Here is a 23,680-nt window from a genome sequence, read left to right on the forward strand (position 1 = left end):
CCTTGCCCAGGGTCATCATGTAGCTGGCCTAAAGCGGACCTGGAAAGCTGCCCTGGCAATGATGGGCAGCCTGGGCTATTAGGATGGGTGGCTTGTGCTACTAGTAGTTTTGCCAAACAGAGAGGACAAGGGTGGGGCTCTGGGTCATGGTGGGAGTGAGACTCTTGATGACAGGTAGCTTCCCAGGTCCTACCTTCCAGTTCCCATTGGAGCAGAGTCCCAGAATTCCCCTGGTCCAGCTTTGTAGGGGAAAGAGGAAGCAGGGTGCGGGGCAGGTCCAGAGCAGAGGGGCAGGAAGCCAGGGATACCGGACACCTTTGTGGTCTGGGCTTTTACGCCAGTCTCCCCTGAGCTGTGAAATTCCCCAGCAGAAAATAACCCTCCTGCTGTTCACTAGGTTCTTCCTCTGTGGGGGATGGTAGGTAGAGGCACAGTAAGGACAGTCTTTATCAAAGGACAAGGGCACCTCCTAAAAGCCTTGTAAGCTGTTGTTCATCTGCTATGGGCTCGACGCTGACCTCAGCACTTTCCTATTAATTCTTCCTACAAGGTGGGTATGTCATTATGCCCAGTTTACAGGTGTCGGAAACTGAGGTACAGAGTGGCTGACTGGCCATAATTATAGCACTAGAAGACAGAAAGGCTGACCGCCTGTTGCAACTTGCGAATCACCTCCTCCAGTCTCCTGCTCCAAGTTTTCGATTAAGATGATTCTTGGAGTTGGTAGAGTGCTTGCTTAGCATGTGCAAGGCCCCGGGTTTAATCCCCAGTTCTGCAAGGGCATGCCAAAGATCTCTCAAGGGCTTCCTCAGTCTGAAACCAGAACAGGGTCTGATGAGTGGATCTGGTTCTAACTGCACAGGAGACTGTGCCTCTAAGTCCATTTTCCTAGCTATAAAACAGGGGTCCAAACAACCTCCACCTGGGTGGGCTGCTGGGGGATCCTAAAGGAGGTCAGAACCTGGCATGTAAATGCGGGGATTCTAGAGGCCAGGCGTGGAGTCTGTCTCCCTGCCAGGTGGCCTCAGATACTGTAAATCTTTATTTGCCTCTACCTCAAGGAGTCACTGTGAGAGTAAAATGAACATCCAATCTCAGCACAGAGCATGGTGCATATCTGGTATTCCTTTTTTTCCTCTCAACTTTTCTGCAATAAGCATAACGTTCATTGAACACTTACTCTGTGCCAGGGCCTGTAATAACATGGATTAACTCTTTGGGTTCTCATAATAGCGGTTCTCAAGGTGTGGTCCCTGGAGGACCACTGTCAGCCTCACCTTGGGAGTGTTAGAACCGCAGCTCAGGCCTCCGGGACCCACTGAGTCCGAAACCCGTATTCTGTAGCAGCTCTCCAGGAGATTCCCCTGTGGTTAAATCTGAGATCCGATAACTTCTAACAATCCTAAGAGAAAGGTGCTGTTATTATGCCCACTTTACAAAGAGGAAACACGTTCAAAGTCATTGACCTGCTCCAGGGGACAGGACTGCTAAGAGGCAATAGCTGAGCCCAGACACGGGGATGAGTCTATCCTTGGATGGTGCAGAGCTGGTGTAAGCTGCTGGAGAGGGGGGATCCTCAATGACTTTAGCACCTGCTGCCCCAGGAAATGGCCTCCCCACCACAGTGGGATCCGAGTGCGACGGGAAGCCCCCACCTGTTCCGGGACCCTCCAGGCACAGGCACAGCTACTTCCAACCCTTTATTGGAACTCTGTCAGCCCCAAATAAATATAATACATTAAACCCAGAGCTGAGGAAATCGTGCACCCCAGGGGGTACCCCCATAACCCCAGCCAGGCAAAATAAGTTAGTGCGGGGCCGCCAAAGGCCAGACCAGCTCCCTGGCCGGGCGGGCGATGGCGGTTGGGCTTGCACACGCTGGTCTAAAGTGCATCTTGCTCTGTGGTCCCCACATCCGCATGGCCCTCGGCAGGGCCACTGGGAGGGGCAGGCGGGAGGTTCCCGGCGCTCACACCGTGCCAGCAGTGGCCACCGGGGCTCTTTGTGTCCTTCTGTCCATTTGAGGGGACAGCTGTGTGGCCGGGTGCCCTCAGGAGAAGCTGTCATCAGACCGTGGCTGTGGCTGGGTGTCAAAGGGCGGGTCCGAGACTGTGATCCCTTGGTGTAGCTTCTCCAGCGAGAACTTCATCTGCCAGGAGGGGGCAGAGCAGGTGAGCACTGAGAGGGTGATGTCAACCCCGTCCTGCGGCCGGGAGGCCACGCCCCTATCCAACACAGGCCACTAAAGCCACGCTGCACCCCGTTTTAACTTCTCTGAGGCAGCAGAGGATGGTCTCAGAGTGAGCGTGAGGTCAGGTGGCCTGGGGTTCCATCTCGGCTTTGCTGTTACTGCCCTGGGCCCACGTCCCTCATCTGAAATGTGGGTCAGTGTTGTCCCTGTTTCATGGGACGATTTCAGGGACAGGATGAACACTGGAACCTGGCCCACAGGAAGTGCCGAAGGTATGTTAAGGATGATTCTTTCCCCTGTGACCTTGGGCAAGCTCCTGACCCCCTGAACCCCAGGATGCTGCGTACCTCCTAACTCGCTACCAGAGGGGAAACTAGAGCATCCCTACCAGGCTGGCCAGGAGTGTCACCCGCGCTCAGCACCCAGGGGAGCCCCGCCTGGGCAAGTGCTCCGCCTGTATCTGCCGCTACAATCAATCTTCAAAGTCAACTCTGTACTCAACGGCAATTTGAGAGAGAAAAATCATCAAAGATTTAATGCAGAATGGAAGAGTTCTGCCCTCCTTCTCTTTGAGCCTTAATTTCTTCCCCATCATGTCCTGCACAGCCTTGGGGGCATCTCTTGGGAGCATGATTTCAGGGTGCAACAAGGGTGATAGACTGGCAATTTTGGCTCTGATCACCTCAGAACCCTCTCTGTTTCCCATCACCCCCTCACACACACTGAGGGCACCTACCCCAGGACCCCACGTTTGCCCTGACCCACCACAGCTGCCTGCTGGAGTCCACTGGGGCCAGGTATGCTGGGGGGCATCCTCACCACGTGGGGAGGGCATGCTGATTAGACTCCTACTGTGCGCCTGGTGCTCAGCTTGCATGACTGACAGCACACACCTATGAAGTGCTGACTTTTGGCCCAGCATTATTCCAAATGTTAACCCACTCCATCCTCACAAGAGGTGACATGGATTATGTGATCAAGGCTCAAAGTAAAGACACTTGCACAAGATCACACAGTAGAATTTGGATCCTGCCTTGCACCACGTGGGGACTTGGGTCAACTCCCTTTTTGGAGAACCTCTCACCTGCCTGCAGACGCTATGACCCCTTTTGCCAGAAGGGAGCAAGAGAAACAGGCCGGAATCTAGCCCAGCCCTGGCTGCAGTGATTGTTTTGGGGGTGGGTCCATAACCCCAGCAGCCAATGAGAGTGAACTCTCCACTGGAGTGGCAGGTATCACCTTGATCATCCTGCAGCAAAGGAAACGCCCCAAACAAAGCCAACCCTGAGCATCGGCACAGTCAAGAGAGGCTCTGAGATGGATTCTTATTACTATCGAGGGACTGGATCTAGCCATGCCTGAAGGGAGCCCCCTGGACTTTTTTCCAGGATAATAACCAATAAATTCCTTCTCCATCCCACAGACGCTTCCAGCGACTCTGTGAGGTGGAGACTAGGAATGGCTTCCTCATTTTGCAGAGGAAGAAACTCAGGCCCAGGGAGGGGAGGGCATCTGGCCCCACAGCCCCGCCTCCCCCCCCCTCCCCCACTGGGGGAGCGAAGCCCTACCTCATCCAGGAGCTCCACGGACGCCCGCAGGATCCGCCTCCACTTGTGCACCTCGACGCTATGGAACTGCTTCTGCAGGGCCAGGATCTCCGCCCACTCGGTGGCCGTCTGAGGGAACTTGCTGCAGGGACAGAGGCCTGAGCACAGCCCCGGCCTCCCCAACTTGCCCAGCTGCCCAGCATCCTCACACTGCCCGCTTACCCTTTGGCCAGGGCCAGGCTGTGCCACGACTCAAAGGTGTGGGCCGTCCTCTCCAGGGACCAGAGGCGGTAAAAGAGGAGGGCATTGAGGGCGATGAGGACAATGAGGCTGGGGGAGGGGTCAGAGGTCAGTGCCCAAAAGTCAGGCACTGAGCTCTGGACACCCCTCCACCAACCACACCTTGAAGGGGGCCTAAGACTACACCTCCATCTTTTCAGAGGATGAAACTGAGGTTCAGAGAGGGTAAGAGACAGGCTTAGGGATGCACAGTATGTAGTTAAACAGTCGGGGTTCAAAACCAGGCCTGGCTATACCTATGCCCTTGACCACCACCCTAGGCCACATCCCTGGGGACCCAGGGGGGCCTGGAATAGGGAGAGGAGGCTGCAGGGGGATGAGACACAGGGAGGGGAGGGCAGGTGGGAGACGTGGGACCCTACCTCACACAGATCCTGGGAGCAGTGAGGGGAGCAAAGAGGTGAGAGCCATGAGCCCGAGCCGGCCGCCCCCTCCCCCGCCCTGGGCAGTGCTGGGACAGGCTGGCCACATGGCTGCGCCTGAACTGGCCTGGCAAACTGAGGCCCAGAACGGCTGAGAGTGTAGCCCCCTGCCCTCCCTCCCAGGGTCAGCTTGAATCCCAGGGGCCTTATTTCCCTTCCCCAGAGCACCTGTCCCCTCCCCACCTTGATCGTGGGCCTTGCCTGCTCGGGTCTCAGCTCAGACATCCTGTGCTGTCCCAGGAAAGTCACCCCGACTGCCCTCTGTGGGGCCTTGGAGGAAGCAGGTGCTGCCCTCCCACTGCCTCCCCACCCAGTCCTGACCCCCTGGGCTTGCGTCAGGTCTGTCTCCCCGAGGGCTGTGGTCACTGCTGTGTCCCCACCTCCACCCGGCTTAGAGCTGGTCAGGGACACAGGAGTGAAACGCACCGATGGCCTCGTTCCCCTGCACACCTCTCCCTGCTCACTGGGCTGATTCTTTAGCCTTTGGTGCCGATCTCCCACCCCCGCCCCCATCAAGGTCGAGTGACTCCGACCTCCCATAGCCCCCTGGGCCTCGGCTCTTCCAGCAGAGAATCTTCTCCATGACAAACTGAGCATCTACACTGTGTAAGGAGCACCAAGCAAAGCCCGGAGCGGCCAAGCACTTGCTCAAGGTCCCACAGCAGCCTGTAGATCCAGGCCTCTCTTACTCACACGATGCTGATGAGAACCAGGGCGTTGGGGATGCCTGCCCCAGGACCCTGCTCCATGGACGGTTCTGAGAAGCGGGAGCTGAGGGAGCCTGTAAGACAGCATCAGGGTCAGATAACGGCACACAAAGCCACCCCAGCCCGGGCCCCCAGCGCCTCCGCCTGCCTGAGCAGGCCCCGAAGGAACGCACCCGAGGTGTGCATGCCAGCCCGGGTGCAGGGGTCTGGATCCGGGTGCTGGGGACCATCTCCGTGACCCCTCCAGCTGAGGGGCCGCTTTCGCCTCCGCAGACCCGAGAGCAACCCCCGGGCCTCCTTCCCGCCTTCCTCTAGGGACAGCTTCTCGGCCTTGGCGAGCTCCCGCTCTGGGAAAGGAGAGAGGGCTCTGGAAGTGAACCCAGCCGGCCACGACCCCACCCGCCCCGGCTGGCCCTCGGCCCCTACCCAGGTGGTGGAAATAATCCTCAATGCCACTCCACGAGTTCTTTTCAATCAGCGACTTCACGAGGCTCCATGGCTGTTTCCGGTAGCGGATCTCTGAGGACACCCTGGGGCAGAGAGAGGGGAAGAGGGTCAGGGCCGGGGTCCCACCCCCTGGGGAGTTCCGTTCTTCCGCCAACTCAGAGAGGGTCCTCTGTCACTCAGACACACAGATGCGCTCCCTCCCCCCCCACTCACCTTCCTGGACCTCCCCGCCAACCTGGCCTTGACCAGGCTCTGACCGTGCCAGCCATCGTGGCCACTCTCCCCGCTGCCTGAGCCTCGTCCACTCATGCTGACGTCCTGGCCCAGACCCCCCCACGGGCCTCCCCATCGGCTGCCGCACCCCCTCCACATGCGGGACAGGACAGCCCAGCTCGTCCTCAGCTGAGCTCCCGACCCTCCTGCCTGCCTCCCCGCCTCCGTCAATGGAAGCTCTGTGCTTCCGGGGCTCAGGTCAAGCACCCAGGGGTCCCCGTGACCCTGCCCTTCCTTCATATGCACACGTGGACTCCATCTCAGCCAACCCTGTCACCTCCTCCTACAAACATCTGTCCAAGAATCTAAATTCTCCTCCCGTGGGCTGCCTCGCCCTGGCCCAGCCTCCACCTGCTCCTGCCTGAACACCGTGGCCGCCTCCTCCCTGTCAGGTCCCCTGGCTCCTGTCCCTGCCCTTGTTATCTGTTCCCACTTGCAACCAGAAGGAGCCTGTGAACACCTGAGTCAGGTCAGGGTCCCCCAGCTCAGAGCCCTGACCCAGTGCACCTCACCAGGACCATGAAGCCATCTCCTTGATCTCACCTCTTACTCTTCCTCCACTGACTCCACTCTAGCCATTCCCACACTTCTGCCTCAGGGCCTTTGCACTGCCATCAGCCCTCATTTCCTTCATGTGCTTATAAAATATTCTTTCCTTAGAGAACCTTCCCCTGATCAGCACACTCAGGGTAAAATCTCTGCTGGTCCAGCGCCTCCCGTGCTCTTTAGCCCACGGTGCTTTTCCCTAAAGTGTTTATCACTAGTGAATGTCCTGCAGGCTCATTATCATTTTTATTGGCCAATACCCACCAAGAACATGAGTTCCCCAAGAGAGGGGTTTTTGTTTGATTTTGCTGTAGCCCCACGGTCTCGAATAGGCTGGCCACACAGTAGATGCTCAATAAACAGGTGAACAAGTGAGCTGTTCACCTGCACACTCACTTGCCCTCTCTTGCTCAAACACCCCCTGCAGATGGGACCAGTCATTCCCAGGGCCACCCTCTCTATGCTCTGCTGTTCAGAGTTCTGGGTCTCAGGGACCCAACACTTCTGTTCCTCTTCCAAGGTGAGATCTGCAGCTGACTCAGGGTGGGGAGACTGGAGTAGGGCCCTGAGGCCTCCAGGTTAAGGGGTGACTCACCGGAGCCGCGCCTTGTTCCGGGCAAGGCCCAGGATGCAGTAGCGGTGGGCCGTGTAGAAGTAGTCCTGGTACGGGATGCCCTGCGTCAGCACCTCCGAGTCCACCACGCACCCACCTGCCTGCGGGCCGCGCCGGAACAGCGTCTGCAAGGACAGGGAGGAGGGCGTTCAGAGCCACCCCTCGGAGCCATTCTACCTGGCTGGCCACCCCACGGGGCCCACCTGTGTCTCCACCACAGAGGCGCTCTTGGGGCCCAGCGGGTTGCTGATGGGAATGGTGTAAGTCAGCACACGGCGCTGGTGGCACTTGCTGTCCCCACTCCAGGGGCTCAAGGTCACATCTAAAGAGGAAAAGAATGATGGAACCATTCTGGGGTCCTCTGCCCTCAGGATGTAGGAGACTCAGTCTTTTTGAGGGTTTCGGTTTCCTGGAGATTTGTCCCCAACCGCTGTCCTTCCTTCAAGTCCGAATCTTGCCACCTACCCTGCCTTCCTTTTAGGAATCCGTGACAGTTACAGCTGGGCCCTCTTCTGACCCCTCCTGGGGCCATCCCATCTACACCTGCAGCCTCAGTTTCCCCCTCTGACCCAGACTGGCTTCCTTCCGGGGCATCAGATCTAAGCTCCTGCAGCCTTCTGGGTACCTTTCCCCGGAAGCCTCCTGCCTCCTCACCCTATGGAGCCCCACTGGCCTTAGCCCGTCTGCCCTGGGTCCCCATCCCAGTGTCCTCCGGGCTCCCACTGGAGTCCTAGACCTCCCTAAGGTCAGCTCCACCATCTGTTCAGTGCTCCCGGGGACTCTTCCTGGTTTGGCCCCTTCCTGCCTGCCCGGGGTTCCTCCCCAGCCTCCCACTTGGCACCTGCCCTCGGACTCCGTTTCTGGTCAGGGATATTTGGTTAAAGCCAAGACGGACCATAACCTATCTGCCTGAGTTTTCTGCCTGATGTACCAATCCCCAGGACGGAAGCTAGTGCTGTGAGGCCCGGCTACTCCCAACACAGGGCACCCACCGTCCTTGGGACCACAGGGGAATCTACACTGTTCACTTTCAACAGAGGAAACAAGAAATAAGGAAAAGTTACCATATGACTAAGGTGCCGCTTGCTGGAATCTCTCCCCTAGCCTGGCTCAGAGGTCTCACCTCAACCCTTCCTTCTCACCGCTCCAGCCCTGACCGTGGTGTCTGCCTCCAGTCTTAGAGGAGTTCTGACCTCGCTGTCCTCCTCCCCTGCCCTCTCCCTTTAGCACCCTCCTCAGTTCCTCCTCCCAGCTTCATGTCCTAGCAGCCCCTTCACTGCCCTCAAAACACAGCTGCCTGCAGACCCCGCCCGGATCTCACATCACACCTGCAGCAGGTGTACTTATTTGTGCATTTCCTGCCGTTCCCACTAGATCCTGGGCACTGCGGACAGGAGTTAATCTACCCTGGTCTCTCATGGTCTCCAAGCCCTGCACGAGTAGTCATTGTGATCGTATCCTGGTATTTACTAGACCCTTACTATATACCAGTGTTCTAGGCACTACCCTAGCACTAACTCATCTAGTTCTAATGGGAACCCAATAAGCTGCTGCTGTGAACAGTAAACAGAAGAAACTGAGGCACAAAGTGACTGGGAACCTGCCCAAGGCTACAAGGCTGGTATGAGGCTGAAGCACTTCAGCTCTCACAGATGCTATTTTATTTTATTTATTGAGATAGGGTCTGGTTGTCGAGGCCGGCATTACAGGACTGTGCCTCGGTGCCCAGGGCCACGGGCATTGCTTTCACTGCCCGACTCCCGGCTGGCCTTCCTCCCCCTTCTCCTATACCTGGGTGAGCCTGGCATCTTCTCTGGCCCGCCCCTGACCTGTGAACTTGCACTGCTGCAGGAATCCCTGGAGGAAGGCTGAGTCCGAGAAGAGCATCTGCTGCAGCCGCTCGGCTCCCACGTGGAAGACGGAGTTGATGAGGAGCCGGCCGGAGAGGTCGGGAAGCAGGGCGGCCAGGTCAGCTAGGAGACAGAGAAGGGCTGGGGCGATGTAGGTCCCATTCTTCCCTCTCTCTGGGTGACCGCTCCTCCCCACTTCAGGCCTCGTGGGCTGGATGCACATCTATCCTCCAGGACCAAAGAGAACTCAGACCCCGAGTGTAACTCAGCCCCTCGGCCACAGCTTGGCGCCCAGGGGCATCAGCCGTGATGATTGGTCCAGGGGTGTGTGGGTTACCCAGGCCAACCAATCAGCCACAAAGATTGGTTTGGGGGTGGGCCCACTCGCCAGACTGAACCAATCAGAAGCAATCCTAAGATTCTTGCTGTAGCTATTGGGAAAAGCAGGCCCCTTCCCTTTGTGCTAGCGTGAGAAATAGAAAGCCTGGTGGTCCTTTTATAGAACATAGTAAAGGCTTAATTGGATCCAATTGTAGCCCTTCCCTTTTGCCCGCCCTAAAGCTAAAATTAACCAATCACGTAGATTGTAACCCCGAACTCCTCCAATTAGAGTGAAGGGCGGCCCTGCGTAGGTTAGATACGATCTACAGCCGCCCACCCAGGCGCTCGGGTTCCAGTAGCGCGCCTTCTGCCAAAAGTAAAGGTTTGCCTTGCCCACCCACTTTCTGGCACGTGTTTGATTTTTTGTGGCACCTCGTCATTTCTAACACTAGGTTTGGCAGGGGCTCGTCTGCCCCCATGAGAATAAAGGATACCTTGACAATTCTTTGGCACAGAAAAAGTGAACAGAATAACTGGCCTAAGCACTTTAACGCGTACTAACATTTAATTAGCCTTAACGACAAGCCTAGGAAGTGGGCATTATTACTGCTTTCCCCATTTTCCAGATAGGAGAATCAAGGCTCAGGGAGGTTCGACAATGTGCCCACATTACATAATCCTGGTTAGAAATTAGGTCAACCAGGATTTGGACCCCAGCAACCTGCTTTCCAAGTCTGTGCTCCTATTCTTCCTGCCAGGCAGCCTTTGAAGCAGAGCTCAGGACAGAGAGACTTCTAGCAATGCCATTTGAATGCCATCTCTGCCTACCTCCTGCATTTTTAAGTCCCATGAGCCAATACTTCCCCTCCTGCTTCACTCTCCTGAGAAAGGGTTGTTGTGTGTGAGGAAGGGAATGAACTGAGCACTCCCTCCTCACCTTCCTCCCCCGTGGATGAAGAGGAGTTACTAGTGTCGGTTAACAGCTCCTCCCTGGGCAGCAAGTCCAAGGGGCCCAGGGAAGTGGGCTCCTCAGGCGGGTTGGGCTCTGTACTCAGGGGTTCTGCCACTGGAGTCACTGTCTGGCTGGTGGAGGCATCAGGCTGGCTGTCCGTCTGCTCCTCCTTGTCCTCCTCTGCCTGCAGACAAAGGATTCATACAGCCTTGCCCCACCCGATCCCAGCCTGGGGACCTCCCTGGGTGCACACTGGCTGCAAGGATTTGAGACACTGCTAAGACCTTGGGCAGTGAAGCCAATGCTGGGGAGCTGGTGTGCACACCTGGGGCTCAGGCTGAGCTGAGAGGTCCCGGGGACACCCAGATGAGGGCTCCTCTTAGCTCCAACCACGGTTGTTTGGGATGCTTTCTCCCTTCCTGTCCATCTGTCTGTCCCTGTTCCATCCATCCACCCATCCACCTTGCCCCTTCTGCTTCTCACCCTTCCCGTTTTCCTTTTGTCTCTCTTCCCCTATCCAGCCCTACTTTCCTTGACCATCTTCCCACCTCCATCCCTCCCCTCCTTCGCCCTTGTATCTTAGTCCCTCTCTGCCATCCTTCCATTGTCTCGCCCAGTCAGCACCCTCCTCTGTCCTTTATCCTCCTGCTCACCCCATGGTCTGCATCGCTGCTGGCCCGGGACAGGTTGGGGGTGATGCGGCCACGGCGCGATCCCACGGGGCTTGGCTCCTGGCTGTGGTCGGCAGCCCCAGAGGGGGTGATGTCGCTCAGGGCAATCACATCTCCCACATCCTTGGGGCTCCTGTAGTGAAGGGAAAACGTGGGACCACTGATCCTCCAGCCCCCATTCACCTTCCTGGGCCTCCCAGGCCCTGCACGCCCACCTCAGTCCACCTGGCCCTCCTGGAATTCTGCACACAGCCCCATCTGGTCTCTAAACCCTGGAGCCCCTCCATCTCCAACTCACCCCAGACCATTCAGCTGCAAGGGGCAGACGTAGTCCTCGTCTTCGCTGGTGAGGCCCAGCTCCGAGCCGTAGCACTGATGCACCAGGTGCCAGAGCTCGCGGGGACTCAGCGTCTGGGTAGGAAGGAATGGGGTTGACCTCACATACAGCCAGAGCCCTCCCTTCTAGGTTCCCCACCAGTCTTCAGCCTCCTGTTCCCCCGACGTCCACAAGGGGGCAGCATGACCTCATGAGCCAGGCCCCGCCCCTCGCGCAGGAAACCCATCTCCCATCTCCAGGGAAGCCACATGCCTGCCAGACCTTGTGCCTGGGCGCTACACTTCTGACCTATCAAGTCCTCCAAGGCTCTGGCCAGTTAAGGTTCCATTGTTACAGAGGAGAATACAGAGAAGTCCAGGAGGCCCAAGAATGGGAAGTTATATGCTTGAGGTCACTTTAGTGAATCCCAGTTGCCTCTGGGATTCAAGTGCAGCCAGACTCCAGAGCTCATGTTCCCACCCACGATGGCTACAGTGCCCCCACTCTTTCTTCAGGTGTCCTCAGACGCCCTCGGGTTTCAGCTGCCTGTGCTCAGAGTGGCTGGATGACAACAGTGATGAAATAATAACAGTGATAGTGGTGGCAGCAGCTGGCACCCACTGGTGTGCCATGAGGAGCCCGGCATTCTGCTAACCCACGTCCGCTAACCCACCAGGACTTCAAAACGGATCTGGGAAGTGGGCACTAAGATACCGTCTTCATTTTAAGCTGGGTGCACCGTAATACGCCAAGGTCAGCTGACTGGGAAGTGGCAGTGCTGGATGCGCTCCCAGGAGGCTGTGGAGAGCTCTGGCGCTAGCCACCGGCCCACCCACCTCAGACAAACTGACGTCACCGAGCGCTTCTTCCGGACCCAGCTCTGGGTGTTGTGAAGTAGGGGCGGTCCCCACAGGCCAGATGGGGTTTAATGACTTGCCCTAGGTGGCACTAATCAGTGATGGGGCTGGAACTGCAGGGCCTGAGTTATGACGGTCCTCTGCCCTTGGCCTCTCTGGACACTAACTCTGCATTGTCCCCTCAGGATCCTCAGTGGATTCTCTGGCACTCTTGCTTCTGGGGGTGACCACAGCTGGAGCTCCCCCCCCCCCATAAGAGGTCCTCAGATGGCAGGGCGCACACAGCAGAGCTGGAGGAGGGGGTGCGGATGTTCCAAGGTGCTGCGGCCCCCAGCAGCAGCCTTTGTGTGAGGAGCACCCAGCATTCCCACCAGCAGAACCTTGATGCTGTCCAGTGCGGAGCTCTTCCCCAGCCCCAGGGATGAATAATGACTGGTTTACACCCACTCCTCTCTTCTGCTGGAGACTCAGCTTCAGAGTCAGGCCTGAAAGAAGCCTTTGGCTGTCCCTGGATGGGCCTATGAGGCTATATGAGGCCTGGTGTCCATGGAGAAGAGCTGGGGGGTTCCTCCTGTTCCCCGAGGTCTGGCATCCCTGGCTCCATGGTCCCCTGGCACCCTGCTTCTCCCCCAGGCCTCACCAGGCTCACCTTTTCCAGCAGTGCATTCTGCCAGAGGCGGAAGATAAGGAGGAAGCAGCGGTCACGGGCCCCAAAGGAAGTGAAGAAATGCTGCAGAGAAGAAGGGCGTGTGAGGGCCAGGGGAGAGATGGGGCGGGGCCAGGGGAGAGATGGGGCGGGGCCAGGGGAGAGATGGGGCGGGGCCAGGGGAGAGATGGGGCGGGGCCAGGGGAGAGATGGGGCGGGGCCAGGGGAGAGATGGGGCAGGGCCAGGGGAGAGATGGGGCAGGGCCAGGGGAAGCTCCATCCTCATTCAGGACTATCCCTGCTGCTCTGTCCTGATGTACCCACTCATAAGTCCCTGCATTCATTCCACAAAATAGTTATCCTGTGCCCAGACCTGCAAGGTCACCACAAGGTGGAGACAGCCCATGGCTCTTCCTCAGAGCTCACAGTCTGGGTGGGAGACAGACCCTTCTCTAGACAGGCTCAGCTCAGGGCACTTTCCCAGCCCCCTTGGTCTCTGAGGTGGTCAGCTGATCCACAAAACACAAAGGAAGTTTGCTATGAAGTCTTCCCCTGCCCTCCCCGCTTCCTGTCCTGCAAGTGGTTGGACTAGCCTAGCCATCTTCCAGTGAACTGGCCCTGAGGCAATAATGCAGAGGACAGGATGGAGCATCAGAGGGGCGTCCAAGGGGCAAGGACATCTGAGTTGCTAGAGACATGGGAGGGAAGGATTTCACTATGTCCCTGTGTAGCTGTGTGAGGAAAGGATCTGACAGGAAGTTGAGGTAGGGATCCAGGTCAGAGAGGATGGGAGCCTGGCCATGGCAGGGGCTGGGAGAATAAAGAGCAGGTGATGGACCTGAGAGGTTTGGGGTCCGGAAGAAACGGAGCTTGGCTTTGATTGGCTTTGGGTCAGGGGAGCAAGGAGATGCTGAGATCAGTGACTACATGGTCCCCATCACTGGGTCCCTGGACTCACCTTCTCGCTTTCTGTACAGATCTGGATGGCGTTGGGGATCAGCTTGGCCGTCTTTTCCTTCTTTAGACACGTCACTTCCTTCAACTGGATGGAAATCTGAAGGGGGCAGGAGGGTCAGAAGGGGCCAGGGCCCCGCCACGCTGAGGCCTCTCCCTCCCATCAGCTCACCGTGGTCTCCCAGCGGAAGATGTTGCTGTAGAAGCAGATCCAGTTCTCAGAGAGATAGAGGCGCCCCTGAAGGAGGATCTCACGCTGCAGAGCACAGGAGTAATCTGAGAGCGGGAGAGACAAGAAGATACTGGAGTCACCTGGCTGCTGTTCTCACAGCCCAGAGGCTGGGAACACAGGTCAAGGGGGTGGGGCCAGGTCTGGGGTGCTGGGACTCACCCACGATGAGGCGCTCAGCTTCAGGGAGTTTGCTGAACAGCTTCCGGAAGTCTTCATTGCGCTGTTTGTAGGTGGGGCTCAGCATCTAGGGGAAATTTGGGAGAGAAAACCTGGATGGGGATACCCACCCCCAGCTCTGCCCCACAAAGCTTCCAGAGCCCCCTCAGTCTTCCCAGCCTCTTAGGCGCTCTGAAGTTTCAGCATCTAACCTGCTTCTGCCTTCTATTGCCCACGACATGTCATTTTCTGATTTCTTAGATCAGCCAGATCCTATGTCAAGTACTGCCAGCATCACCAACTCCCATTGACTGTCCCCTTCAGCCTTGTAAGGCAGGGCTGTTTCTTAAGGAGAGTTTGAAAGGCCCAGAGTGTTAACTGATGCCCTTTATCACAAAGCACATAACTAGCAGCACAGGGTGTGACTCTGGTCTGCTAATTGCAGCCCCTGTTCCTTGACTGCTTCAACCTGGGGCTCTAGGTCAGCAGATGGCCCCCTCCCTCCTGCCCCCTCTAGCAAGTTCCCTTGCCCAGATACTTACACTGTACCAGCTCTGCATCTTCTGCAAGGGAAAGAGAGGAGTTAGGATGAGGCCTCGGGTCACCCACCTTGCCACCCCTCTGTGCCCCCAACTGGCGCTTACGCCGACCTTGCTGTTGCGGATGAAGTTCCGGCTGCCCAGGCTCTGGGTGCTGGGGGTCCCAGACATGCCACTCTTTTCTGAGGAGCTATCTGACCCCTTCTCCACCATGGTGCCTGGTTCTGGCTCAGGAGGGGGCCGGCTTGGGGGCAAGAGCTGTAGCCGCTTGCGGAGAGATGGGGAGCTGCTGGGTGTGCTCCGGCCAGAGTGGGGCGTGGTGCTGGGGTGGAGAGAAGAGGGGTGCTGAGGGAAACGGGCTGGGGATGGGCCTAGGTTTTCTTTTCTGTTTGGTTTTTGAGGGGGCCCCAGGGATTGAACTCAGGGGCACTCGAGCACTGAGCCACATCCCCAGCTCTGTTTTGTCATTTTATTTAGAGACAGAGTCTCACTGAGTCGCTTAGGGCTTCACTAAGTTGCTGAGGCTGGCTTCGAACTCGCAACTCTCCTGCCTCAGCCTCCCCAGCTGCTGGGATTACAGGCGTGCACCACCACGCCCTGCCAGGCCTGTTTTTAAAGGCCCATCTATGGGCCCATTAACCCCCATCCACCCACCCTTCCATCTATTCATCTATCCATTTGTGCCTCATTACCTCCTTTACCATCCAGAGAGTGATAAATGCACACCCTCTTCTTGTGGTTTGGAAGGTTAAACAAATCACTATGTGTAAAGTATGAGTTCCTCTAACAGAGCCAGGTCCGTCTGAGCTCAAGAACACCTGCTTCCCCCCAACCCCTTGCAGTGCTAGGGATGGAGTCCAGGGCCTGAGCGGGAAAGTGCTTTACCACTGAGTACATCCTCCCATCCCTAGCTCTTTTCATTTTATATTGAGACAGGGTCTCACTAAATTGCCCAGGCTGGCTCTGGACTTGTGATACCGTGCCTCAGCCTCCGGAGTAGCTGGGATGATAGTCTGCACCACGGCACCTAGCCTTTTTTTAAAATACATACTAATCCATTCATACAACAAATATTTATCCAACAGTGACTTTCCACTTAGTTGCTCAAGCTAAAAACTTAAGAATCTTTCTTAATTTCTTTCTTTCTCCCAAACATTCATTTCCAATCTGTCAGCAAGTCCCACCGGATCCACCGCCACACTCTATTTCCAGAGCTGGGGATGTAGCTCAGGGGTAGAACACTTGCCTAGCATTCCCAAGGCCCTGAGTTCCATCCCCAGCACGCACATACAAAAAAAAGTAAAACTACTTTTTTTCTTTTTGGTACCAGGGATGGAACCCAGGGGTACTTAACCACTGAGCCCCATCCCCAATCCTTTTTATTTTTATTTTTTAGAGACAGGGTCTCACTAGGTTGCTTACAGACTCACTAAGTTGCTGAGGCTGGCTTTGAACCTGTGATCGTCCAGCCTCAGCCTCCAGAGCTTCTAGGATTACAGGTGTGCACCACCCATTATTTCTTTTCTACCCACTTCTCCCTGTGTTCCAGGCTCCATCCCCAACTGCTGGGCACCCAGCGGCCTCCACCTGGGTCTCCTGCTCCTGTCCCTGCCCCCACAGTCTGTTCCCACTGCAGCCTCTTCTGGCTGTGACCACCTGAGTCAGATCAGGGTCCTCCCTGCTCCAAGCCCTGCCCTGCCTTGACTGCACCTCACTTCAGGTTCAAACCAAGTCCTCACCCTGAGACCCAAAGCCCCAGTGACCAGGTCCTGTCACCTCCCTGACCTCATGGCCTCCCCTCTCCTGGTTGCCCCAGCCATTCCAGCCTCCTTCTGTTCCTTAAGCTCTCAAACTTCATTCCCATGACAAGGCCTCTGCATCTTTGGTCGCCTCCACCACAGCCTGGGCATCGCCCGCTCATCTCATTCATCTCCAATGCTCCTCCTCCTGGTCACTCAGCCCAGCATGGCACCTCCCTAGTCACACCCCATGTTATCTACACTCACCCTGGTTCGTTGCCTGACGTGCATATCAGGAGGCCCTGGTTGCTACTTGTCACCTAGCACCCCAAACTGTATGGGACACACAATAAACATGGGTGACTGGGTAAATGATCCGGTGCTGCCTGGAGCTGGCAGGAGCAGAGCCCGTGGGCTGTGGCTCCCGCCCTTGGAGAGTTAACCTGGGGGTGGGGAGATGTTAGACAAACAGAGCGCTCGGATGACTGCGCAAATACAGACTAATAATAAAGGCTGTGGGGTAAGCATCGGGAACTTTAAAGGGACATTCACTGTGGACTCCTTATCAGGAGCTATGGTCAGCTCTCTGTGTGCTTAATTTTATTATTCCTCAAACAATCCTGTGCACCTGATCGCATCACCATTCCCGCTTCATAGAGGAGGCAGCGTGAACCACATGGGCCGGCAGCTGGTTTATTTCAGGGGTGGGATTCCAACTTGGGGCAGTGATCTGTCCTGGGATGCAGGTGGGATTCCCTCCACCAGGAGGGGCTCTAGCAACTCACCTCTCCTGCCACCAAGCATCAGCACACACCCTTCCCTCGTCCAGCCCACCCTTGCCCTTCTCTGCCCAGCAGATTCTTATGTGTCCTTCAAGGCTTGCTCACGCACCCTCTCCTCCTCCAGTGCCCCTTGTCCCTCGCCTGACGTGCCTATCAGTCTGATGTCACTGTCTGATGTCAGCTCATTCCCCCCACAGGTCTACTGGCTTCCTGACGGCAATCGTTGGGGCTACTCTGGTGCCTGCTTTGTTCAGTGTCTGTCCCAGCCTTGCTCAGGACAATGCAGAATGAAGCAGTCACATACTTGTGAAATGAATTTGTGGAATATATGAATAAATTAAACACAAATGGTGGCTCGGGCCATTGCCACTCTTCCTGGACCAGCCTCCTCCTTGGTCTCCTGCTTAAGTCCCTGCATCCAGTCTGTGCCCACCTGCAGCCAGAGCCAACCTGTGCAAACCGGACTCAGGCCACCTCTCACCCCAGGAGAGCCCGGATCTGGTCCCTCTTGACCCATGTCACCTGTATTCCCTCCCCTGCAACCCAAATGCTTTTTCTTCCAGATGTCACCTCCTTCAGGTCCTTCTCGGTGGACACATCTCAGGACACCTCCCCCCAGCCCTGTGCCCTATTTGAAACCACACTGCCCACCCCTGATCCCCTTCTCTGCTTTCTCTTTCTCCTCAGCAGCAGACCTCTGTGTCTCCCCAGGATTCTCATCTCACCGCCTGGCCTCGGCCTGGCACACAGTAGGTGCCCTGTGCAGATCTGCACTACGGACGGTCTGAGTGAATGATCCACCACCTCCCTCCCAGAACTTGGATTCAACCAGGCGTATAAGTTGCAGAACTTGGACTTGTAGGTCTAGGGGCTTCCAGTCTCAGTGCTGCCATTTCCTGTGTGACTGCAGGCTGCTATCTGGACCTTCCTGAGCCTCAGTTTACTCTGCTATATAATGGGAATAGCAACTGTAACCACCTCACAGGGTTACCTGGAGGGAAAAAATAGTGACACATAAAGCCCAGCATATAGAGACACTTTGGTTGGTTGGTCTCTTCTCCCTCTTTCAGGAGCGAGCAGATAAGGGGCCCTGCCACCATCCTGGCCCCTCTGCCCACGATGCTGCATGGACCCTGACAGTGCCTCCCATGCACCTAGGCTGGCAGCAGGAGCCTCTGTCATTTGCTGTCTAAGCATGCTCTGCACCTACACTGCACCTGGCGCTGGGGACACACAGGGACACTTGGGGACACACAGCAGGGTCGGGGAACACACAGATCCTTCTGTAGGGACAATGTGCCAGCTGAGGAACCCAGTCAATCAGTAAGAAAGCATATAATGAGGTTGATGACCTCAGACGCTGGCCAGTGCTCCTGAGCAGCGCTGCTCAGCATGGCCCCACACTGGCAGCACCAGCAGCCCGGGAAGCTGTTGGAAATGCAGATTCCAGGACCCTGTCCTAAGCTCCAGAATCAGAAACCAGGGTGGGCCCCGGGAGATTCTGCTACACGCTCATAGGCGAGGACCACAGAGACACAGGACAGGACAACTAGGAGCGGGGATGGTTTCTTTGGTGACAGTCTGCAGAGGCCTTGCTGGGCAAGGCTGGGGTCATGAGGTCAGAGAGCAGATCTGGCAGAGTGGGAGAACGGAGAAGACAGTTCTAGGTGCAGGAACATCAAGTTCAGGCACAGGACTGAGCTTGGCAAGTCTGAGGAAGAGTGAGGCGGCCAGCAGGCCTGGGGGAGGCGGGGAGGGCCCAGGCCTGTGAACCCTGGTCAGGAGTTTGTGGGGTTCACCCTGAGGGTACTGGCGAATGGGGAAGGGCTCTGAGGGGGGGGGTGATCATGCTACTCCTCCAGCCCCGATCTTCTCACCTTTGGCCTAAAACACAGCCCTGCCCTACTCTCCCAAAGCCAAGGTTAGAGGCAGGGTGCCTGGGACAGGTTCTAGACACACAAACAGGGCAAGGCCCACACCCCAGTTCTTGCTCCTGGGCAGGACAATGAGGAAGTGCCCCAGGGCAGGCCCAGCCCAGGGTCTGCCCAACCAAGCTGGCAGTAGAGAGTGAAGGGAGGAGCCCAAGCAGCTAGAGGACCGTTACAGGGGCGGGGACTGGGAAGTGTGTTTTTTTGCCACTGCAGACACTTCACCTCAGACTTCCGGGGCTGCCCGAAGATGCCTCTGGTCAGAGAGGGGCAATGCATACACAGGTGTGCCGAAAACTCAGGAAGGTCACACACAGCTAGTGTCCTGGGCAAACTGCAAAGTCTGCCATATGCACACAAACACACACACACACATACACACAATGGTAGTGTCACAGATATGCTATAGTCACGCACAGAGCCAGGGTCCCAGAACAATTACAAACACACACAACCACAGCATTATAAATATGCTACAGCAACACACAAAGTTCTGGAAAAGCCACACACACACACACACACACACACACACACACACACACACACACAGGCGTAGGCTTGCACAAACACAGCAACTGCAGAGGGCTCAGAAACACATCGTAAACCACAGAAAGTCCCAGATAAATGACATTCACACACAGCCTCAAGAAAATGTCAGGAAAGCATCAAAGGCAAAAACCTTTCCACAATCACAAAGAAAGCTACGTGGCAACAATCCCTGGGCCCCCAGCTAACACACACAGTCCTAGGTAAATGAAGTCATTTGGTCAGCCTGCACTTCCTGCCCTTATGGTCTCACTGTCTGTCAGGAAAGACAAAGCAAAGGCCAGTTTTAAAGTGACAAGGGATGGAATTGTCAGCGGCTGTTGATACAGCAGAGAACCTTGACACTCACACACCATGAAGGACTCCGGAGTAATACTGTCCAGGGGGCTGTGGGCACATCTTGACAACACAGTGGCCAGATACTGAATTAATGTGTAGGACATGCTTTACAAACCAAGGGGGACAACATCAGTTATCACGGTTACTGCCTCCAGAGAGTCAAGGTTACACCCAAGGTCTCAGGAAGGAGGGTCCCAGGCCCACAGAGAACCACCAGGGGTCTCTCTCTCTCTCCTGACACAGACAAAGCCACAAAGGGTCTCAGCGGCACACAGAAAACCCCACTCAATATACAACAATGTTACAAATGGATACGTATGGAAAGTCATCCAAAGATAGAACTGTAAATTACAGGCACAAACAGAGGGTCACATCGACAGAAACAGATCTCCCAGACACACAGTGTCAGAAATAGACACATACTGGTAATTTACATTTGCATACAAAGCTAAATAATGGTAATTTACATTTGCATACAAAGCTAAATAAGAGTTTCAGAGTTAAATTACAGGCACATAGGAACACAGTAGGTCATGGTGCAACAGAAAGCCCCAGACACATGTCCACACACTAGAGTCATTATGGAACACACACTGGGAACTCCCGGTGACACTTGGAGCCACAGATGGAATTAATGGTAAATTCCTGCACAAACAACCAAGGAGGGCACAGGAGCCCCAGGTTGCAGGTAAACACTCCCAAGTCCCTAGCAGGTCATTTGTATTTGCTCATGGAGTCACAGATGGAATGAAAACACATCACACGCTGTACAACCAATGGTGGGTCCCAGCAGCAGGTGAAAAGACCCAGACACACACGACACAGTCACAATCAGACACACACAGGTAACTTGTGGGAGCACCCAGGGCCACAGACGGAATTTATGCTGAATTACACACACAAATACCTCCAAAAAGGATCACAGCTGCTTCACACGCGCCAAGAGCCCAGACAGACCTGCAGACACTTGCAAGACGCAGTTCAGATCGGAAACATCATTGCACACGGTGGCCAGACCCCGGGAGGAGCTCAATTCCGCGCCCACTCGGCCCCAGCGGATCTCGGCGCTGGGTCCTCGGGCCACGCAGAAGCCCCCACCCCAGCAGCGGCTGAGGACGGTGGGAGGGGGCGCGCCCAGGGGACCCTGTCCCGGGCCTGCCGGGGCTGCGCGGCCTGTGGGCCCGGCTGGCGGGGACTGGCCACGGTCCTCCCTCTTTCCCGGGCCCACAGACCCGGCCGGCCTCGCGCCTGCCCCTGGCCCCCGAGGGCCGAGCCATGCAGGCCTGGGGACCCTCCCCGCAAGAAGGGCCCCGGGCCCCCCGCAGAACCCCGCACATCGGCGCGGCGCGGGCCAGCAGCGGCCACCCCGACCGCGGACCTCCCCGCCGTCGGCGCTCCATCCCCGGCTGCACCCCTTGCCCCGTGAGCCCCCCGCACCTCCGCGCCCCGCCACCGGCCAGGGCCGCCCCGGCCGGCGCCCACGTGCACCAGCTCCCGACCCGCCACCCCTCGCGGCGGCCTCCCGCTCCTCCCGGCCCGACCCGGCCGCCGGCTCCTTACTCGAACATGGATGCGGCGCGCCCGGCCGCAGGGCAGGGCAGGGCTGGCTGAGCGGGGCTGGCTGAGCTGGGCGACCCCGCAGGGCACCGGCCTCGCCCGCCTCGGCCGCCGCCCCCACCCGACCCCGCCGCCCGCACAAAAGGCCGGAGCCGCCGGAGGCCGCCGCGGCGTCAGCGACACCCCCTTCCTGCCCCCGCCCCGCCGCGTCACGGCGCCGCCCCCTGCCCGGGCGGGGACGGCGGGAGCGACCCGCTGCGGCCTAGGAGAGGACCGAGAAGCTGGGGGAGCCCCGCTCACCCAGGGGGTCGGAAATGGGGAGGAGGACAGGGACCCAGCGAGAGAAGGGGACACAGAGGCTCTGCTAAAACCGAACACCGGATGGTAACTGCCTGGGACACACTGGGCGCCCTCTCCCCTGGCACCCAGAAAAGGGTCCTCCTTCACCCGTCTCTTTAACCGACACCCATACCCTAGGGAGGAACTGGAGGGGTGGGGCGAAGGTGGCACAGAAGTGCTGGGAAGCCGAGGTGTGTAGGTGGTTTGGGGGAAACCGAAGAGCGCGGGAAGGGGTGGGGCTCCCTTCCCCCTCCCAGTCTCTCAGCCTCGGTTCTGACTCCAGGTCCTCGGTCTCTGGGGACTTTGCAGTCCTAGTCCTCCAGTCTAAGTCAGAAGCTTGTCCCCTCTGTCTCTTGTTAGTGCTGTGGCCCTGAGCAAGTTACCCCGGGCCTGGGCATCCCACTGACTCTGTGGTAAGGGCTTTCCCCGACAGACAGTGCTTTTAGAGATGGGAAGCCCGGCCTCTGGGTTTGGGGAAGATACTGACCTTTGGGGAAGTGATTTGCAAGCCACCCAACTGTGACATGGGTCAGGCCCTTGCTTGGAAGCCATAGCCTGCACCCATCTCTGCAAGGTGCTGTCTTTTGGTGTCCTGAATTCCTTGACCAAAAACACATAACATGAACCCCAGCTCCCAACTCTTAGGCTCAGGCCCCCAGCAGAGGGACTTGTTCCCCACCCCTCTTCAGGGTGGGCTATCCCTACCTCTTCTGAAAAAACTCCATTCTCTGATAGTAGAATGAATGGGACATTATCACCCTATGTGCATATGATTACACGACCTGTCAACTCTACATCGTGCACCACCAGATGAATGAGAAGTCATACTCCATTTATGTATGATGTGTTAAAACACATTCTACTGTCAAGTATAACTAATTAGAACAAAATTTTAAAATTGTAAAATGTTAAAAAACAATAACATCCATTCCCATCCCTTCCAGCCCTTAACCTTTCCCTACCTCCAACCCCCATCCAAACAAAACACAAACAACCGTGTTTCCTATATTTGTTGATGGCCAGCCCCAAACCTCTGAGTCTTCCTTCACCCCTCTCTTTAACCGACACCCACACCCTAAATATCACAAACCTTGTCAGCTCCACCTACAAACCTTATCCAGAATCTAAAATCCTCTCCCCTACTCCTACCCAGACTATCACACCAGCCTCATCCATCCCTGGTCTCCTGTTCCAGTCCAGTCCTGGCTCAGGGACACCTCAACCCCAACCCCACCCCTAACATACACCTCATCCCAGGTAAAAGCCAAGAAGAGCTCAGGTTGGCCCCTACGGCCCTTGTGCTTGGCCTCTCTCACCTGTAGCTGCCTCTTCCTAGGTCTCCCTTTGGCTCATTCCCCCAGCCACGGTGACTCCCTGCGCTCTGGCGCTCTCTCTCTCTCTCTCTCTCTCTCTCTCTCTCTCTCTCTCTCTCTCTCCAGGCACCTTCCTGCCCTAGGCCTCCTGCCTCTCAACTTCCTCCTGCTACCCCTTCTGCCTAGGAAAGCTCTTCCCCATTCTTCCATGGCTGCCTCTCCTCCTTTGATGTCTGGCAGGTCCTTCTTCCACCCTTTCCTGTGTCCCATTGCCCTCTTTATACATTGCCCTCCTTGCCTGTTTCTTCTTTTGAAATGCTTTCACACTTTTAAGTAGGGTTTATTTCCAACAGGAAAAAATTATCATGGCCATCTAGGTCTCCATCACCCATATCCAATAGATGTGGACATTTGACTTTTTTGTTTGAGATCCTTACAAAAGAAGGAGAAGACGAAATTATCTATTAAAGTTACAGCCAAAGGCCCAGCTCCCCATCCCCACCTGCTCTGCCTGGGCACCCCAAGGTGCCACCTGCCTCAAAGCCAGCGTTGGTCCTTCCCATGTGATTTCCTATCCTTTTCCCGCATCAGGATGCA

General features: G+C 56.6%; 1 protein-coding gene across 3 annotated transcripts; it reads right to left on the minus strand.

The window, feature by feature from the left end:
* Positions 1-1,687: 1,687 nt before the first annotated feature.
* Positions 1,688-21,599, minus strand: Gramd1a (GRAM domain containing 1A). Of its 3 annotated transcripts, XM_078033106.1 has the most exons (19): positions 21,435-21,598; positions 14,652-14,862; positions 14,544-14,564; positions 14,005-14,089; positions 13,786-13,889; positions 13,618-13,713; positions 12,663-12,743; positions 11,139-11,251; positions 10,823-10,973; positions 10,155-10,353; positions 8,876-9,019; positions 7,250-7,368; positions 7,029-7,171; positions 5,594-5,697; positions 5,341-5,514; positions 5,154-5,241; positions 3,961-4,068; positions 3,760-3,880; positions 1,688-2,149 (listed from the first exon to the last, which is right to left on the minus strand). In XM_078033106.1, the coding sequence occupies exons 1-19, from the start codon at positions 21,440-21,442 to the stop codon at positions 2,051-2,053; spliced, it is 2,169 nt and encodes a 722-aa protein (XP_077889232.1). In that variant the 5' UTR covers positions 21,443-21,598; the 3' UTR covers positions 1,688-2,050. The 3 variants fall into 3 exon arrangements, with proteins under 3 accessions (XP_077889232.1, XP_077889233.1, XP_077889234.1); XM_078033107.1 differs by lacking the exon at positions 14,652-14,862; XM_078033108.1 differs by lacking the exons at positions 1,688-2,149; positions 3,760-3,880; positions 3,961-4,068 and adding an exon at positions 4,092-4,412 and having other exon boundaries at positions 21,435-21,599.
* Between the last annotated feature and the right edge of the window lie 2,081 nt (positions 21,600-23,680).

Source organism: Ictidomys tridecemlineatus, chromosome 15, assembly GCF_052094955.1.
Source record: "Ictidomys tridecemlineatus isolate mIctTri1 chromosome 15, mIctTri1.hap1, whole genome shotgun sequence".
Taxonomy (NCBI): domain Eukaryota; kingdom Metazoa; phylum Chordata; class Mammalia; order Rodentia; family Sciuridae; genus Ictidomys; species Ictidomys tridecemlineatus.